The 20,150-nt window shown below is 41.0% G+C and overlaps 1 protein-coding gene across 3 annotated transcripts in view; it reads left to right on the top strand.

The window, feature by feature from the left end:
• The window catches only part of hspbap1 (hspb associated protein 1), an 82,529-nt gene extending 64,615 nt beyond the window's left edge, over window positions 1-17,914 (top strand). For 2 of the 3 annotated variants that reach the window (XM_080199509.1, XM_080199507.1), the window contains 3 exons: window positions 5,546-5,629; window positions 15,508-15,618; window positions 17,344-17,914. In XM_080199509.1, coding sequence (XP_080055635.1) covers window positions 5,546-5,629; window positions 15,508-15,618; window positions 17,344-17,841 — 693 coding nt within the window. In that variant the 3' untranslated portion in view covers window positions 17,842-17,914. The remainder of the gene's footprint in view (window positions 1-5,545; window positions 5,630-15,507; window positions 15,619-17,343) is intronic. The other variant, XM_080199508.1, reaches the window with a different exon arrangement.
• Window positions 17,915-20,150: the final 2,236 nt, after the last annotated feature.

Here is a 20,150-nt window from a genome sequence, read left to right as displayed (position 1 = left end):
TTTACTTTTAATTCTCTTCTGTCAGTATGCCTGGAGCTACGTTAAACATTTTTATGGTTTGCATTTAGGAACCATGAAATACCTATAGTGGGAGGCTCTTCAACCCATCGGTCTGCACCAGCTCTCCAAAAGAACATCTTACGCAGGCCTTCCCATCTGCCTATCCCTGAAACTCGAAGCATTTACCATGACCAATCAACCTAACCTGCACATTTTTGGACTGTGGGAGGAAACTGGACCACCCATAGGAAACCCATGCATTTTTTTCATGCTTCTCAAAATTTGCGGACATCCCAAAGCAGTTCACAACAACTTTTGAAATGTGATCATTGATCTGTACAGCAAGATCCCATAGCCATGATGAGAAAATGACCAGATTACCTGTTGATGTGATATCGATTGATGAGCCAATATTTGCCAGGGCACTGTGGGGAATAAGGCTGCTCCTTTTTGAAAAATTGCCAGGGATTCTTTACCATTGCCTGAGAGGGCAGATGAGGCCATGGTTTAATTTCTCATCTGAAAGCAAGCATATCCAACAATGCAGCATCTCCTCAGCACTAGCATTGGGAGTGTCACCCAAAATTTGGTGCTTAATTCTCTGGAGTGAAACTTGAACTCGCAGACTTCTGACTCCAAGTGAGTGCTTACAGAGAAACACTGGAGAGATTCAAGTCCTTTGGGTGCATTTAAAATCTTACTTTGAATGGAAACTCACTGTTTGCCCTATCAAGCACTCATACTGTAGACATAACTCGTGATTGACTTTTTGTGGTTGACTTCTTATTCAAGTTCCTCTTTTTTTTCATTTCTTGCCCCACTCCCACAGACAGATCCATGGCTTTTGTGTTTTGTCTGTCCTTGTTTATGGGTTTGCAACTAACACGCTCTGAAAGCTGAATCCTCAAATGATTCAAAAGAAAAATAACAATTTGCAGAGTAATGCCACATATTAATTAGTATTTGTGACAACACTGTCACTAGCTATACTTCATTTGCTTCTAAGTAATTACATCTGTTAAAGCAGTAATCAGCTCAGTTGCAGTGCTGGCTAGGAATCGTGCCCAGAAAACAGTATCTGCTGTCTTAATTGTTGATCGAAACCAACAGCACGTCTTCTGCTGGAATGAATCTCTCTGTGCTAAAACATACTTCAGCTGAGCTATACAATTAAGAACTAAATCTGAGTGGCTCTTGCAGTGCTTTCTTTTTTGAGTGATAATTGGCCTGAGTTTAGTTAGGTAGCCAAGTTCCATTGGTGTGAGATACGATTTAGAGAGCACCAGATCTTCTAAGTTTGTACAGAAGTTTAAAGGCGTTTCTAAGGCCTTTGCCAAATTCTTTGGATGGACACCATGTATAGTAAAACATTATGGCTTGCATAAAGTCAGGGTGTTAGTTCAGTTGTGATTTGTGTCTTTCTGTTTTGGCTGGGTTATTTCATGAGGCAATCTGAGAAGAATGTAGCCATAAAACAGATGGCACAGAGAAAAATACAGATCGTAGACTCTCGTTCATCATTTGGAAGCAGAGATCCACTTCAGGGTTAGACTGTGAGCTCTGTACAATTCTAAAATGCATGACAGCAATTGGAGATGTGCATTGAACAGGTATTTTGTATTGCCCTTCACAGTGGAAAACACAAATAACATGCAAAAATTGATGACAGGAAGGCTATTGGCAGTTGAGAACCTAGAAACTATCATTATCATGAGAGGTAGTGTTGGGCAAGTTAATGGGGCTAAAGGTAGACAAGTCTCCTGGTCCTTTTGGAATGCATCCCAGGGTACTAAAAGAGATGGTGGAAGAAATAGCAAATACACTAGTGATAATTTACCAAAATTTGCTGGACTCTGGAATGGTTCCCGCAGATGGGAAAATAGCAAATGTGATGCCACTGTTTAAAAAAGGAGGTAGATAAAAGATAGGTAACTATAGGCCAGTTAGCTTAACTTCTGTAGTAGGGAGAATGCATGAATCTGCCATCAAGGAAGAAATAGCAAAACATCTGATATAAATTGTCCCATTGGTAAGGTGCAGCATGCGTACATGAAGGGCAGGTCATGTTTGACTAACTTGGTGGAATTCTTCGAGAACGTTACATGTGCAGTGGACAATGGGGAACCTGTGAATGTGGTGTATCTGGATTTCCAGAAGGCATTTGACAAGGTGTCACATCAAAGACTGTTACATAAGATAAAGGTGCGCAGTGTTACGGGTAATGTATTAGCATGGATAGAGGTTTGATTAACTAACAGAAAGCAAAGAGTGGGGGTAAGTGGGTGTTTTTCTGGTTGACGATCAGTGACTAGTGGTGTGCCTTAGGGACCAGTGTTGAGACCGCAATTCTTTGATTTTCATGGATGATTTGGAGTTGGGGACTAAATGTAGTGTGTCAAAATTCACAGATGACACTAAGATGGTGGATGAGCAAAGTGTGCATAGAACGCTGGAAGTCCGCAAACGGATATAGATAATGTAAGTGTGTGGGCGAGGGCCTGGCAGATGGAGTACAATGTTGGTAAATGTGAGGTCATCCATTTTGGTAGGAACAACAGCAAAATGGACTATTATTTAAATGGTAAAAATTGCAACATGCTGCTATGCAGAGGAACCTGGGTGTCCTTATGCAGGAATCTCAAGGAGTTGGTTTGCAGGTGCAGCAAGTAATTAAGAAGGCAAATGGAATTTTGTCCTTCATGCTAGAGGGATGGAGTTTAAAAACAGCGAGGTTCTGTTGCAGCTGTATAAGGTGCTGGTGAGGCCACACCTGGAGTACTGTGTACGATTTTGATCTCCTTACTTGAGAAAGGATATACTGGCCCTGGAGAGGGTGCAGAGGAGATTCACTAGATTGATTCCGGAGTTGAGAGGGTTGGCTTATTGAGTAGACTGGGGGCTATACTCATTGTAATTCAGAAAAATGAGGGCAGAACTTATAGAAACATGTAAGATTATTAAAGGGAATAGATTAGAAGCAGGGAAGTTGTTTCTACTGATGGTTAAAACTAGAACTAGTGGGCATAGCCTCAAAATAAGGGGAAGCTGATTTAGGACTGAGTTGAGGAGGAACTTCTTCACACAAAGGATTGTGAATCTGTAGAATTCCCTGCCCTGTGAAATAGTTGAGACTACCTCATTGAATGTTTTTAAGGTAAGGATAGATAAATTTTTGTACAGTAAAGGAATTAAGGGTTATGGTGAGCGGGCAGGTAAGTGGAGTTGAGTCCACGAAAAGATCAACCATGATCTTGTTGAATGGTGGAGCAGGCTCGATGGCCTACACCTGCACCTCGTTCTTATGTTCTTATATTAAAAAATACACAACTTGCAGTTTCACATATTACTTCTCTTCCTGTGAGCTTGGTCCCTGGGTTTTCCACATTGAACATAAGCTCTTTGTGTTAGCATTCTTAGACCCCAAATGTTCCTCGGAGACCGGCCAATGAATTGATCAGAACCCTGATTGCATCATTCGATTAGGCCAATCAAATAAAGCCAGCACAGAGGCTTGGGCCCCTCCAGACCGCGCCCCCACCCCCAACTGTTTTTAGGCCCTTTGGAGCTAGTTTACATTCCAATACCCATATAAGGTAATACTGGCTCCAAAGGTTCCGTAAGCAATTTCCTCAGCTCTTTTGTTTGGGGACAAGCTGTTAAGTCCAACACATTGTGTCCTTTGATAAGTTTCAAGCCAGTTTAACCACAGGAAATCCCATCATACATAAAAACAATTTTGGCCAGAAATCAGGTTTTCTTGATTGAAGATCCTTTAGCATATTAAAAGTTAAATTTCTGCAGGTCATTCAGCCACAGGGTGAAGAAATTTCTCCTCATCTCAGTCCTGAAGGAAATATTACATTTTGTTCCCTCATTTAAATCATTAATATATATTGTGAATGGCTGGAGTCCTTGCACTGATCTTTGTGATACCTCACTAGTCATTGCCTTCCATTCGGAAAATGACCCGTTCATTTCCACTGTTCCCTGTCTGCCAACCAGTTTTCTATCCATCTCAATACACTATTTCCAGTCCTGTGTGCTTTAATTTTACATGCTACTTTCTTATTCGGGATTTTGTCGAAAACCTTCTGAAAGTGCAAATAAATCACATCCACTGGCTCCCCCTCATCAAGTCTACTAGCTACATCCTCAAAGAATGCCCTTTCATAAACCATATTGACTGTGTCTGCTTCTACCACTGTTTTGAGAAGAAATACTCTCCTGGTAGAGAAAAGGAGACCTTGGCTTAACATCTTACCTGAAAAGTGGCACTTCTACCAATGCAGCACCCATTCAACACTACAGTCAAGTGTCAGACTGGGTTACATGCCAATATCTCTAATGGTGCTCGAACCTACAACCATCCTTCTGACTTAAAAGTCGACAGCGTGTTCTGGTTCAAGTTTAAAAACTCAAGTGTTTTATGAAGTTCGCTTCAATCATAAGTTTTTCATTTTGATTTTGACTAGGATAAGCATGAGATGTTTCACTTCAGGTATGATTCAAGTGACCCACTAGGGAGATTTAATCAAACAAAGTTTATTTAAGAATATTGCTAACATAAATTAGTAAGAACTTTATCACTTATAAACAAGAAACAAAACAACCACTATAACATATCACCCTTAATGAATATATATAAGTTATCCCAATCAAACCAATTTCCACAGACCAAAAAAAACTCTCTTCACAGGTTTAACACAGCACAGACTACTGCTCACGTGATAATGGAAATTTGTGTCCTTTGGTTGAAGTCTGCAGTTCTCTGGATTCCCCCCAAACAGTTTGAAGACCAGACAGTTTTCCAAAGCAGCAGAGAGACTCTGGTCCAGCTCCCAACAACAGCAGACCTTCACTCTTTAAGGAAACAAGATCTTATTTTCAGCTAACCAACACAATTTTCAAAACAACAGGGAGAGAGAGAAAACACTTCTTTTTAGCTTGCTGTCCCTTCTGAAACTCAACTCCTAACCTGCAGCTCCAAACTGAAACTGAAAATCAATCCTTGTCACCTGACCTGCCCACAGTTTTTTTTCTCCTCCCAACAATGATGTCACCTAAGGCCGTGACCGTGAATTAAAAAAAAACTCTAAGATACACTAACATCACACATGTGATGTACTGAGTCGTGGCTGACATTCCAGTTGTGTTGTCAATAAATTTTAATTCTACTTTTTGCCTCCTTTCCCATCTTGATTTCTCCTTGATCTTGGAATTGGTGAAAGGGGATAATTATGAAAACCTCTTTTTGCTGTGTTCAGGATTGTATTTCCTGGTGTGCATTCTGCAAAGATTGCCATTCAAGATCAGATTACATGGTTGTTTCCTGTGCAAGTGAAAACAAAAGGATGATGGCAAGCTTTGAACATTGGTATATCCTTAACAGCAAAGAATTATATCCTCTTTTTTTCCCTAGCGTAATTGTTTAAAATTGAATGATACTACAAGTTTTCATAATCAATGAATCAATCACGAGAAGATGCAGACAGGTGAGTTTATTGCTGCTATGTTCTTCATGCATATAATTGCTTTCTCCCTCTAGGTCCTGTTCGTTCCCAGACATTGGTGGCACTATGTGGAATCCTTAGATCCTGTCACTGTCAGCATTAACTCCTGGATTGAACTGGTAACATATACAACCTCATTAGTTTCTTTACCTTTTGGATCAAAAGAAAGACCTGCATTTATATCATGCCTTTCATGACCACCAGAGATCCCATAGTGCTTTACAGCCTATTACTTTTAAATTAGTCGCTGTTGTAATGTAGGAAATGAGACAGCCAGTTTGCACATAGCAATCTCCCACAAAAAGCAGTGTCACGGAGTGTAGAGCAATACAGCACAGAAATAAGCTCTTCAACCAGTCCATGCCAACCATGGTGCCTTGCCAGCTAGTCCCACATTGCTGTAAGACTTTCCCATCCATGTATTTAGATGCTTTTAAAATATTGCTATTGTACCTGCCTCAACCACTTTCTCTGGCAGCTCATTCCCTATATGCACCACCATCTGTGTGAAGAAGTTGCCCGTCAGGTGCCTTTTAAATCTTTCCCTCTCACTTTAAACCTATGCCCTCTAGCTTTCAATTCCCCTATCCTGAGAAAAAGCCTATATGCTTTCATCCTGCCTCTGCCCCTCATGATTTTACACACCTCAATAATGCCACCCCTCATTTTCCTATGTTCCAAGGAGTAAAGCTCTAACCTGGCCAATCGCTCCCTTTAACTCAGATCAAATACCTCTGACAACACCCTTGTAAATTTCCTCTGCATTCTTGCTTTGTAATGTTGTTTGAGGGATGTACTGAAAGGCGCTATATAAATGTAAGTCTTTGTTTTTCTCCCCCACTCCTGCAGCCAAGCAGTTTATGGAAATATACAATGCAAAGCTGCTGATAAATTTTTATTACTGCACTTAGTACCAACTGCTTGGTAACAGTGGCAGAAAGGTTAGCAGATATATCTGTTGGATTCTGTTAAAGCTGTGAACTTCTAACCTTCTTACAATTTTCAACAATGCTGGAGGGTTTGCATCGTGTAGATAAAGGAGCCCTACTCGGTATGTATATTACCTCTGTAGAAGAAAAAATAACCCTTTAAGCCACAAGTGCCCTTGTATTTATGTGAAGTGTGTGTAGTAAAACAGAACAAAGTATTCGAGTATCACATCAGAAACCCCAAGTACATTATGATGCCAGATTAGACCCCAACAATTTTCTGTTTGGTGAGGGTATGATATTTCATAGAATCATAGCCTACTGTGCAGAAGGAGGCCATTCCACCCATTGAGTCTGCACTGATGACAATCCCATCCATGTCCGATCCCTGAAACCCCATACATTTACCTGCTAATCCCTCTAACCTACACATCCCGGGACACTAAGGGGCAATTTATCTTAGCCAATCAACCTAACCATCTTTGGATTTTGGGAAGAAACTGGAGCACCCAGAGGCAACCCATGCAGACACAGGGAGAATGTGCGAACTCCACAAGACAGTGACTCGAGCTGGAAATCAAACCCAGGTCCCTGGAGCTGTGAAGCAGCAGTGCTAACCACTTGGCCACCAGGCTCTACTGACACACCAGGAAGCTTTCATCAAAGCAAACTTTGTTTAACAATGCATTTTAACTATAACAAATAAATTAGCTTAACACTTAACAATTGAACAGTACTTAAACATGACAAGATGCCATCCTTAACTGCTAACCTATCCCTATCAGTTCTAATTCAAGCAATATTCCTCTTACAAACTTAAACCACTCTTCAAAATCAGTTCGCAGCACACAGGCTTACGTGCTTGTACTTAGGTTGCCAGCCCTCGAGCACCCAGACAACTTCCACAGAGAGGGAAAGACATGTTTTGCTTCTTTTGGAACCAGGCAGGAACTGCTTCTTTAAAAAAAGTGTTTCTCCCTGTGTGCTTAGCTCCTCCTATTATACACGTGACTCTGTAGATTGCACTGAAGGCTTGTGCCACTAGCCAAACTGTTCTAATAGACTTGGAACACTAACATATGGAAAATTGCCAAGGTATTTCCTATTCAGTAGAAAAGCAGGACAAATCCATATCTACTTTAGGCAAAGCAATGAAAGTGTCTTCGATAGCGTTACCATGCAGCACTTGCACAGCAATAACTTGCTCAATGATGCTCAGTTTGAATTCCACCAGAGATATTTGGCTCCTGATTTCATTTCCGCCTTGGTCCAAACATGGGCATAAGAGTTGAATTTGAGGGGTGAGGTGAGAGTGATTCATGTGACATCAAGGAGCCTTAACAAAACTGAAATTAACTGGAATTAGAGGGACATCTATCACTGGTTGGAGTCATACCAAACCCAGAGGAAAATGGTTGTGGGCATTGGAGGTCAATCTTTCGGCTCCAGGACATCACTGCACGCATGCCTCAGGAAACCTTGGCTGAACCATCTTTGCCACGTCATCAATAATCTTCCTTCCTTCATAATGTCAAACATGGGTACGTTCGCTGCTGATTGAATTGTGTTCAGTACAACAGATACTGAGGCAGCCTACATGGACATTGAGAGTTATGCTGATAAACAATTAGTAACATTTGCTCACACATATGTACCAGGCAATGACCATCCCCAACAAGAGAGAATCTGACCAGCTCCCCTTGACATTCAACAGCATTGTCATTACCGAACGCTTCACCATAAGCATTCTGGGATTCGCATTGACTAGAAACTTAACTAGGCTTGCTAAACAAATACTATGGCTTTTAGAATAGGTAAAATGTTAGTAACTTTACAGCGAGTTACTCACTTCCTGATTGCTGAAAGCCTATCCACCATGTACGAGTGTGATGGTATACTCTCCACTTGCCTGAATGAATGAAGATCAAAAACTGTAACACCCTTAAGGACAAAGCATAAGAACATAAGAACATAAGAAATAGGAGCAGGAGTAGGCCATCTGGCCCTTCGAGCCTGCCCCGCCATTCAATAAGATCATGGCTGATCTGTCGTGGCTCAGTTCCACTTTCCCGCCCTCTCCCCATAACCCTTAATCCCCTCTCTTATCAAAAACCCATCAACCCGCTTCTTAAAAATATTTAGCGAGGCAGCCTCCACCACTTCAACGGGCAGAGAATTCCAGAGATTCACCACCCTTTGAGTGAAGAAGTTCCTCCTCAACTCCGTTCTGAACTGCCCCCCCTTTATCTTGAGGCTGTGCCCCCTAGTCCTACTGTCTTTTTTGAGCGGGAAGAGTCTTTCCACCTCTATCCTATCCATCCCATTCATCATCTTATACGTCTCAATGAGATCTCCCCTCATTCTTCTAAACTCTAACGAGTACAAGCCTAGTTTATTCAGCCTCTCCTCATAGCTCAACCCCCTCAACTCCGGTATCAGCCTAGTAAACCTCCTCTGCACTCCCTCCAAGGCCAAAATATCCTTGCGCAGGTGCGGCGCCCAAAACTGCACACAGTACTCCAGCTGCGGCCTCACCAATGCCCTATACAGCTGCAGCAAGACCTCCCTACTTTTATATTCAATCCCCCTCGCTATGAAGGCCAGCATCCCATTCGCCTTCCTGACCACCTGCTGCACCTGCAGGCTGGGTTTTTGCAACTCATGCACAAGCATCCCATTTGACACCCCATCAAAGACTCTCAGAATTAACTCCGTCCAACATTAGCGTAGTTTTCAACTACTGTCATCACTGACCGTTTGAAAGGTAGCTGAGCTATTAGGTGAATCACGTTGTAGTCAGTGTTCTTCAGAGCTTCCTTTTTATTTATTGATTGGGAAGAGGTTCCCTTGGGTTGGTCTGGTGTTTTATTGTAATTTATCGCGTGTAGGAGATTACATGGTTGCTGGTGGTTGGAGCAACTTCATGGGTGCAGGTTCCTGATGCTTAATTAATACATTACCATATTTGATTTGTATTTATTTGGTAGAACAGAATCATAGAATCCCTACAGTGCAGAAGGAGGCCATTCAGCCTATCAAGTTTGCATTGACCACAATCCCACCCAGGCCTATCCCTGTAACCCTACATATTTATCCTGCTAATCCCCTGACAGTGACAATTTAGTATGGCCAATTAACCTAACCCGCACATCTTTGGGCTGAGCGAGGAAACCAGAGCACCTCGGGGAAACCCATGTGGACACGGAGAATGTGCAAACCCCATACAAACAGTGACCCAAGGCCAGAATTAAACTCAGGTCCCTGGTGCTGTGAGGCAGCATACTAAACACTGTGCCACCATGCTGCCCATAGGGATGGAAAATGCTCCTCTTATCCCAAATGTCTGTCTTCTATTAGTTGGCTAATCCTCATTCCATTTAATATATTGTCCACAGCAACATGGGCTCTTACCTTATTAAGTAGCCTTTTGTGTGGTAGTTTATCGATACTTTTTGGAAATCCAAGTATATTACATCTACTGGTTTCCGTTTATGCTGCTCATTACTATCTCAAAGAATTCAAACTAATTGGTCAGGCATGATTTCTTCTTCATAATTCTGCTTGATTATAGTGTACTTCTAAATGCTTTTCTATTACATCTTTTATAATGACCTCTAACGTTTTCCCAGTGATAGATGTTAAGCTAACTGGTCTATAATTACTTCCCTTTTTAAATAAGGGTGTTACATTAGTAGTTTTCCGATTCTCTGGAACTTCTGTAGAATTTAAGTATTCCTGGAAGATGACTAGTGCGTTCACCATCTCTGTAGCTACTTCCTCTAATATCCTAGGATGCAACCCATCAGGTCCAAGGAACTTACTGGCCTTTAGCTTTATTAGTTTCCCGAGTACACAAAATATTTATTTTACTCTTCTGCCATTTCTGGTTCCTCATTAATATTTCCCCAGTCTCATTCTCTAAGGATCCTATGTTTACTTTGGCCTCTGCCTTCCTTTTTATATACTTAAAGAAGCTCTTACTGTCCACTTTTGTTATAGCGTCTTCATAGTTTAACTTCTTCCTTTTTTTGGTCATCTTTTGTTAGCATTTTAAAGTTTCCCAGTCTTCTGGCTTACCATTAATCTTTGCCACATTGTATATTTTCTCTTTCAGTTTAATGCTACCTATAACTTCCTTGGTTAACTCCGCCTTCATTCCTTTGTAATTGTATTTATTTAGATTTAGTACAATTGTTTCTGACCCAAATTTTTCACAATCAAACTGAATGCTCAAGTCTACCATATTATGATCACTGTTTCCAAAGAGTTCTGAGATTGCTTATTAAACCGAACTTGAGTATTACTGAAAAAAATACATGCTATCAAGACTTTTCATCTTGTATTCTTTTGGATAGCTATGTAAGATAAACGAACAGTAAAGGAAGCAACAATTTATAATTCATGAGAAGAGAGTGCTGATTGATTGCCATGGATAATGCAGCACTGAACAATTAAATGTTAATTGCCAAGGTTTTGTTTCAACATCTCACCAGGCAGGTTGACTCAAATTACAAGTCATGTCATGGGGAAGGAATGGCTGGCTGACCCCTCCCACCAGATGTCTTTTGTTGGGAAAGGGAATGAATGGACATACTCCTTCGGTCTGCAGTGGTCAATTTTGACTTCAATTTTGGGCTGCCTTCGTCCCACGTAAAACAGGGTGAGGTATTTGCTGAGATTGAGCTCCTCTAATCCAGCGTTCTCAAAACAAACCAGAAGGTGCTGAATCTTAGAAAATGTGATCCAGCTGATCTAGCTCATGCTAGAGACTGGCTCCCATTGCTCCCTTCACCAAGTGGCTTTCTGGTATGTAACAGTGACCGCACTTCAAAAAGTACCTCATTGGATATAAAGCAGATTGGGACATGTCTAGATTGTGTAAAGTCTAAAGAAATACAATCTTTTTTTTTATGGCTTGTATTTTTCTTGGTGCTATACAGTTTCTTCACTTGTCCTTCCCAGAAAGCTTAATTTGCTGTCCTTCAGTGTGCTATGTAGAACAGCACTTAGTCTTTTTGCATGCAATTCAATTAAGCAACTGAGTAGCAGGATGGATGAAGTAGAGGTACAAAGGGGGTGAATCGTTTGCTGATATATAAATTGGATTTGAAAGTAAACAACTTAATCATAAAGAGACTAAGTGGCATTGCAGTTGATGTGGTTTGAGAACTTGGGCGACTTAAGCTGACAGGCTGTGTATACAAATGCATTGCATTGTGTACAAGTCTATTTATATATTGGTAAACATATTTATAAATGAATATTCATGCACACACTTAGATTACTCGTGTTGCAGCATCGCCTCCTGCAGTGCTGAATGTTTAAAAGTCTTGACTTTCATTAGACCTATAAGCCCCTGGATGGTGTAAACATTAATGTTCATTGTGCAGAGTAATGTAAATTTATGAATGTGACCTTCTGTTGAATTAGACTGATTCAGCATATGTTTAGATTATTCATATCACATTGTAAAGTCAAGTATCATATTACATTCGCTGTGCTTAAAATTATGTTCTTACCAACTGTGAATTAAGGGCACTGCAATATTTTAAACGCTGAGAGCTTAAGGGGCCAGGGGAGAATCAGAACTAAAGAATCAGCACATAGGAATAAATAAATCACTTTTATATAGTAATAAATGCAACTTACATTTATACAAAGGCAGTGTTTTGTGAATGCAACAGATGCTGGAAATCTGAAACAAAGACATGCTGGAAATACTCAGCAGGTCATGTAGCATTGGTGGAGAGAGAAATGGAGAGTTAACGTTTTGATAACTGACGTGATGTAAGATCATCTTTGGCTTCATACTGAAGGAGTAGATTATGAAGACAGTCATGATGTGGAGTTGCCGGCTTTGGACTAGGGTAGCACAAGTTTTTGGAGCCCTGTTCCTTCTTCAGGAGACTCATCTGATGCAGGAGCAATGCTCCGAAAGGTCATGCTACCAAATAAACCTGTTGGACTTTAACCTGGTGTTGTGAAACTACTTACAATATTAAGATAGGGTTATAATACTGTTAGAAAATTAATAGTCACTGTACTATTATCTTTGCGAGAGGGAATTGGAAAAGCAAATCTGTAGATATAGTGACCTCAATAGACTTAACAAAATGATTTTATCAAGATGATTTCAATGACCCACTCGTTGACTTGGATAAGGAGAGATGGAAGGGAGAAAAGTAAATGTATACTGTTCCTGAAACAATATATCTGTTCGCCTGCGGAAGAAGAGGTATTGCTAGATCAATCATGAGTAATAAAATAGTTCAGGCATCGTGAGTTATGTAATGTGTTAAACCTGACTTAAAGCTTTGAAAAATTGGGGCATTTTCCCTTCGAATAGAGGAGGTAGCAAGGTGATGTGATAGTTATTTAAAATCGTGAAAGGTTATGGTAAGAGAGAAAACTAATATTTTCTTCTGTTGAAAGGACACAGATGTTGCTGAAAGAGATTCAGAGCAGAGAACAGGCATATTAATGATTGAAGCAGCAATCATGTCAACATTAAGAACAAGTTAAAACAAGATTTCCATATATAGTGTCTTTGATGATGGCAGTTTACTCAAACAGCTTAATAACCAATGAAGTACTTTCTGAAGCATATTCACTAATGTAGGAAATATGGTAGCCAATTAGTACACAGCAGGGTTACATAAACAGCAGTGTGAAGAATGACAAGCTAATCTGTGTTAATGATGTTGGTTAAGCTGCAACAAGTGGCCCTGCAAGACATTGGGAGATCTTCAAAACAATTCCATAGGGACTGTTGTGAGAGGAAGCTCAGGTTCTCGGTTTAATGAAGTCTGACAGTGTAGTACTGCACTGGAGGGTCAGCCTAGGTTTCTCATTAAAGTCTCTGGAATGGGACGCAAAATTACAATGAGAGTGCTACCCATTCAGCCATGACTGGCACCTAACTGCTGAAACTTACAGACCAAGAAAGTTGCCAGGTTTGTCTCCTAGTCTGCTATGGTAGCTGATATTCAGTAGGCAGCAATAGGAATATTACAGAAGTATCTCCTCAGACCCTATACTCATGGAAGGACTTATCAGACTGATCTTCCATGCTTGCTGGCCTTTCAGTATCATTTGCTTTGCATGACTGTGATATTTGCATTTTCATAAGGAACAATCACTTGGTCAGCTGTCGGGAAGCCAATTGAACTATGCCTCAGTGCGGGTCAATACATTAAAGAATACATCAAACAATCAAACTTTCAGATGCTGGGTAACCTTTTCATGCAATGCTAATGGCATTACCTCCAGCAGGAAATTCCCTCAAAAGAACAAAATGACTCCCAGGAGATGAGTTGCAAAGGAGAACGGAAATGCCATATCTCTACCTTCCTATCCAACTGACAAATTGTGCTTTTGCTTGATCCTATTATTTATGCAGTATGGAAATGAAGAAAAATGTGAAAATGTACTTAAACATATCATGTATATGCCTCAGTTGTGTTTTACGTACAAAAAATAGCGTGCAACAAAAGGAAGAAAATGATTCAAGTGATGAGTTTTGAAAGCAACCGTGGAAAGTTATGAAAGGACCCTGAAGGAGTCTGTTTGTTTTAATTAAACATGTTGCATGTAGTACATTGTTGACTGCATTAGTGCACTTCGTGTTTTTGTTGTAGGACCTCTAATTACTTCAGGGTAATTCTTCAGCAACTCAAGTAATAAAGATACCTCATATGGTATTATGGTTTATATGACTGCTGGAATATGGTAGTAAAACAGCAGGAATCTTTATGGGTCTTTACTTATCATGATGTGATGGGCCAGGGAGTTTAAGAACCAAGTGTTATTATACATAACACATTATTTTTGCTCAAGGGTCATTCCTTATTGCTGCTTCATGTTGAGTGTTAGATATTTTCTGTATTGTTCCCCTCCCTGCTTCATGTTGAGGGTTGCACATTTCGATAATGCTCCCCGTGTATTTATTTTGCCTTAAGCAAAAGGATTTGGCTGTTCGTAAACAAATCTGTTTAAAAAAGACTAGTGGACAAGCGCAAAAAAGCAATTTAAAAATCGAATGGAACATTGGCTTTTATCTCTAGTGCCTGCTTACAAAGAGGAGGATATTATGCTTCAATTTTACAGATCCTTGTTCAGTGCCTCACTGGAGTACTGCGTATTGTTCTGGGCAACGCGTGTCAGCAAGGATATATTGGCCTTGGAGGGATTGCAATGCGATTCCCTGGTGTGATACCGTTGCTTAAGGAGTGAAATTCTGTAGACAAGTTACATAAAACTGTCTGTTATTCTTTTGAGCCTTATTTGGTGACCTAATTGAGGGATTTAAGATGACAAAATGATTCAATGATGCTGATAAACGACAAGGGGGAATAATCTTAAATTTAAAGCCAGACTCTTAAGGAATTAAATGAGACAGCATTATTCCACACAGAGGGGACTGCAATTCTGCAACTTTACCCTAGCATTTCAAAACAGTGACAGGTTTTTATTTAGACAAAGATTTTGAGTGATATGGAGCAAGAGTAGGAAAATGGGGTTGACCTGTTATGATCTAATGGAGTGATGGAACAAGAGGGGCTAAATGCCAACTCTTGTTCCTAGCTTCCTAAAAACAATACGTTTCAGATTTTCATATTCAGTTCACACTCATAACTGAACATGTAGTGCAGAATTGTAACCTGTTCTATTCCTGAAGCTTTAAAGGGAAGTTTCACTTTGGGAAATCTTTCTAAAGGGGGCATCTCTTACTCGTCAGCATCTGTGATGGGCAATTTGTGCTTATTGCAATAGAGAATAGTGAATGAAATGCTTTCTTCACTGCCTAATTAATTTTGAAAGCAAAATAATGAAAATTCACATCCAGTAAAGTAACAGCTGAGCCAGGTGGCTAGGGCCCTTGGATGAATTTTAAAAATGAAGTGTAGTAATTGTGACCTCAGATCTTGGTTGGGAGAGTTTGGGCGCTCTTCTAAACCTGAACCAGATAGACCATAATAAATTCTCTGTACTGTTGGACATATATTGGGAGTGTGGCACACTTTTAAGCTAGTGATAGCTGTATTTTTATTCCATTCCACTCTTTCTAGGATAATGATGATGAAGCCAGAGTTGGGGAGGCATTGACTCGCACTGTCGTATGTGCGCTGAAGTCTGCGGACCCTTGTGCTGATATTGCTAGCTGGCTGAATGCCACAGAGGTGCGTAAGTCTGTGTTGAGTTATGATGCAGCATCCGCATTTACCAGATTTGAATATCAAGAATATAAGCATTTGAATTTTACATCTGTGGGCATTTTAATGAACCGACTCTTGACTTCATTGGTGATCTTGTTTGGTGCAAACACAGAAAATGCTGCAAGTGCACAGCCAGTCAGTCAACACACTGTTTCTGCTGAAGAATTGCACCAGAAATGTTCGCTGATCTTTCTGATTTATTGCATATTTCCTGCTTAGATAACTAAGCATGAAATCATAGATTCCCTACAGTGTAGATGGAGGACATTCAGCCCTTTGAGTCTGCGTCAATTATTTTAGAAAGCATCTTATCCAGGCACCAGCCCTGTAACCACATTGTATTAACCTATGTATTTATCTGGCTTTTTATTTTCTACCCCTCACACACATTGGGACAGTGAAGGGCAATTTAGCATGGCCAATCAACCAAACGTGCACATCTTTGGACTGGGAGGAAACTGGAGCACCCGCAGGAAACCCACGCAGACAGTGGGGAGAACGTGCAAACTCTGCAAAGTCACTCAAGGCTGGAGTTGAATTGGGGTCCCTGAGCTGTGAGGCAGCAGTGCCGCCACCCCCCCCATCCCCCCCATCCCTGTAACCCTGCACATTTACCATGGCTAATCCATCAAGTCTACACATCTTGGGACAATTTAGCATGGCACGTACTATCTCCTGTGGTTTTGCTCATGGCAGCAGAGAGATCTTTAAGAATCAGTGGTGAATCTCTGACATCTAGTGAAGCAGCTGGTGGATGTTTAAGTATTTTCTCATTGGTGTAAATGCACCCGTGACCTAATTTGGACCAACAGTGTCAGGGTGTTTATTGATTGGTTCTAAAATTTTCTCTGATTAGGTAATATAAACAGTATCAAAGCATTTTCTGATTGGCTGCTGGGAAGCTTGAAGCCAGTGAAAATAAATAAACCCTTTGCATGATAGACACATTTAAAGTAGGATTGTTTTTTGATTAAATGATTGTTTTCCTTTGTTTTTCATGGGATGTAGGTGTCATTGAGGAGCATTTGTTACCTATCCCTAATTGCCCTTTAGCTAAATGGTTTGCTGGGCTATTTCTGAGGGCAGTTAACAAATCAACTACATTGCTGTGCAGTTTGAAGTCACATTTTGATTTGTTTGATTTATTGTCACATGAATTAACATACAGTGAAAATGATTGTTTCTTGCGTGCGATACAGAGAAAACATAGAGAAGGAAACGAGAGAGCTTAGAATGTAGTGTTACAGTCATAGCTAGGATGTAGAGAAAGATCAACTTAATGCAGGGTAAGTCCATTCAAAAGTCTGACAGCAGCAGAAAAGAAGCTGTTCTTGAGTGGGTTGGTATGTGGCCTTAGACTTTTGTGTTTTTTTCCTGACGGAAGAAGGTGCAAGAGAGATGACTGGGTTGCGTGGGGTCCTTAGTTATGCTGGCTGCTTTGCTGAGGCAGTGGAAAGTGTAGATAGAGTCAATGGATGGGAGGCTGGTTTGCGTGATGGATTGAGTTAGATTCATAACCTTTTGGACATATAGGCCAAATCGGGTAAGGATGGCAGATTTCCTTCCCCAAAGGACATCAGTGAACCAGATGGGTTTTGGCAACAATCAGTGATAGTTTCATGGTCATCCCATAACTGAGTCTGTTTATAGATCAAAACATTTTAAAGATTTCTCTCTCTCTTTGTTTAGGATGAAATCCCTTCGCACGAAACGAACCTGCACTACCTCAATCTTGCAGTCCAGGCCTGTTTAGATAAGCCAAAGAGTTGCTCTGCCAAAGGCGGAAATCCATCAGTGCTGGGTTCATCTGCCTTTTCTAAGAAAAGGAAATGTGGTTCAGGTGAAGGATCAGAGCACTCTGCAACTACAGATGCTGTGAAGAACCTTGAAGGACCTAAATCCGCCCTTGCCATCAGCATTCCTTTTGGGCCTAACCTAGTCCCGGTTGCCCAAGAAACAGCTGCTGCAGCCCAACACACCGTATCCAGAGTCCCTGAGGGTGGTGACGTCTCTCTGACCAATACCCTGGAAGCTAACCATAGCAGCGGAAGAATGGACTGTAATCCCAAACCTCCTGGTACTGCGAGAACTGTGATATCCACTGATGAGTTGCTGAACTGTTTGGTCCACCCTGCTGTGATCAGCCTAATGACTAACATTCTGCTAGACAGGCACTGCTCTCATTAGTCAGATGAGAGCATTAATGCCCTTTTGGTTTTTTTTTATGTGTAGAAATAAATCATTCCTAAAAGAGTCATAACTTGATTTATCAGTAATATTAAAAATATTATGCAGTTGTAAGAAATGGAAGTTGGAGTAAGCCATAAGGACCCTGGAGCTCTTTTCCACCATTCAATAAGATCACAGCTGATCTTCTAGTTCCACTTTGTTGCTCTATCCCTACATCTCTCATTGATCTATTTTGAATATATATTCAGTGGCGTTCCTCAGGGATCAGTGCTGGGACCTTTGCTGTTTGTAATGTATACAAATGATTTGGAGGAAATTGCAATCAGTTTGATTAGTAAGTTTGCAGATGACACAAAGATTGGTGGAATTGCGGGTGGTAATGAAGACCGGAGAGATGGCAGATGGAGTTTAATCCAGACAAATGTGAGATAAATACAGATGGGAAATATGCTGTAAATGGCAGAACCCGTAAGAGTGTTGATAGGCAGAGGGATCTGAGTATGCAGGTACACAGGTCACTGACAGTGGCAACGCAGGTGGAGAAGGTGGTCAAGAAGGCATACGGCATGCCTGCCTTCATCAGCCAGGGCATTGAGTTTAAACATTGGCAAGTCATGTTGCAGCTTTATAGAACCTTAGGCCGCACTTGGAATATGGTGTTCAGTTCTGGTCGCCACACTACCAGAAGGATGTGGAGGCTTTGGAGACGGTACAGAAAAGATTTACCAGGATGTTGCCTGGTATGGAGGTCATTAGCTACGAGGAGAGATTGGAGGAAACTTGGTTTGTTCTCACTGGAACAACGGAGGTTGAGGGGCGACCTGATAGAAATCTACAGGATTATGAGGTATGGACAGAGTAGATAGTCAGAAGCTTTTTCCCAGGGTGGAAGGGTCAATTACGAGGGGGCATAGGTTTAAGATGTGAGAGGCAAGGTTTAAAGGAGATGTACGAGGCAAATCTTTTACACAGAGGGTGGTGGGTGCCTGAAACTCACTGCCGGGGGAGGTAGTGAAAGCGGATACAATAGTGAGTTTTAAGGGGCTTCTGGACAAATACGTGAATAGGATGGGAATAGAGGAATATAGTCGGCAGAAGGGTTGGGGGGGGAGGGGTTTAGTGCAGTCGGGCAGCATGGTCGGTGCAGGCCTGGAGGGCCCAAGGGCCTGTTCCTGTGCTGTAATTTTCTTTGTTCTTTGACTGAGCAGAGAAAGCTCCAAAGATTCACCGTCTTCAAAATGAAACAGTTTCTCCTTATCTCAAACCAAGTGGCCTACCATGAACCTTTGTTCTAGACGTACTTGGCTGCAAACATTACTTCTGTTGTCACAGTCTTTGGTCACATTTTTTCTGACAGCATTCGCCATTAGAAACTGCTGTGTCAACAGTCGCAATGTATTTGAAGACTTTGCCTGCCGGCTGTCTCTGTGGAGTGCCTTGTTTCCCCTTCCTGTGTGTATAAAAATACTTATTTACCAACTGATTTTAGAGCATGCATAACAGGAGCAATAATATTTTAAAATGGTCATCTCTCATTCTATGCTTATTAGTTTGACATTAGAATTCCTGATTTTCCTGGATTGATAGATATTTTGTTTTTATTCGTTCGTTCATGTGGACACCGCCAGCTTGGCTAGCATTTGTTCCTTATCCTTAATTGTCTTTGAATTTTCAGAGGACAATCATCGATGTGGGCCTGGGGTCACTTGTAGGCCTGACCAGTAAGGATGGCAGATTTCCTTTCCTAAAGGACAATTGACAACGATTTCAAGGTCATTATTAGACTCTCAGTTCATTTTTTTAATTTAATTCAGATTTCAACATCTGCCATGGTGGGGTCTGAACCCAGGTCCCTAGAGTGATACCCTGGGTCTCTGGATAACGAGTCCAGTGACAGTACCACTGCACTATTGCCTAAACATAAACCAAATTAAGACATTGAAACAGCTCATCCTCTGGCTGAAAGAATATTATCAGAAGCTTGACGTGCCATTTGATATGGTTCTGATTAGAATGAGTTAAGATGCATGAATAATTTCTTTGCAAACGTTTTAAAGAATTTGCTCAGTCATCCTAGGACCGCGCATGTTAATCACTCTAAGATCCACAAAATAAACCCAAGCCTCCTTTATCAGCATTTTTCAAACCTGCAGTGTCTACCATCTAGAAGGACAAGGGCACCAGGTGCTTGAGGATGCCATCATCTGCAAATTCCCCACCAAGCCACACACCATTCTGGCTTGGAATTATATCACTGTTCCTTCTCTGTCGCTGGAACTCCCTTCCTAACACATCTGTGGGTGTAC

This window comes from Carcharhinus amblyrhynchos, chromosome 11 (genome assembly GCF_965287045.1).
Source record: "Carcharhinus amblyrhynchos chromosome 11, sCarAmb.v2.hapA, whole genome shotgun sequence".
Classification (NCBI taxonomy): domain Eukaryota; kingdom Metazoa; phylum Chordata; class Chondrichthyes; order Carcharhiniformes; family Carcharhinidae; genus Carcharhinus; species Carcharhinus amblyrhynchos.
This window is presented reverse-complemented; position numbering and strand designations above follow the sequence as displayed.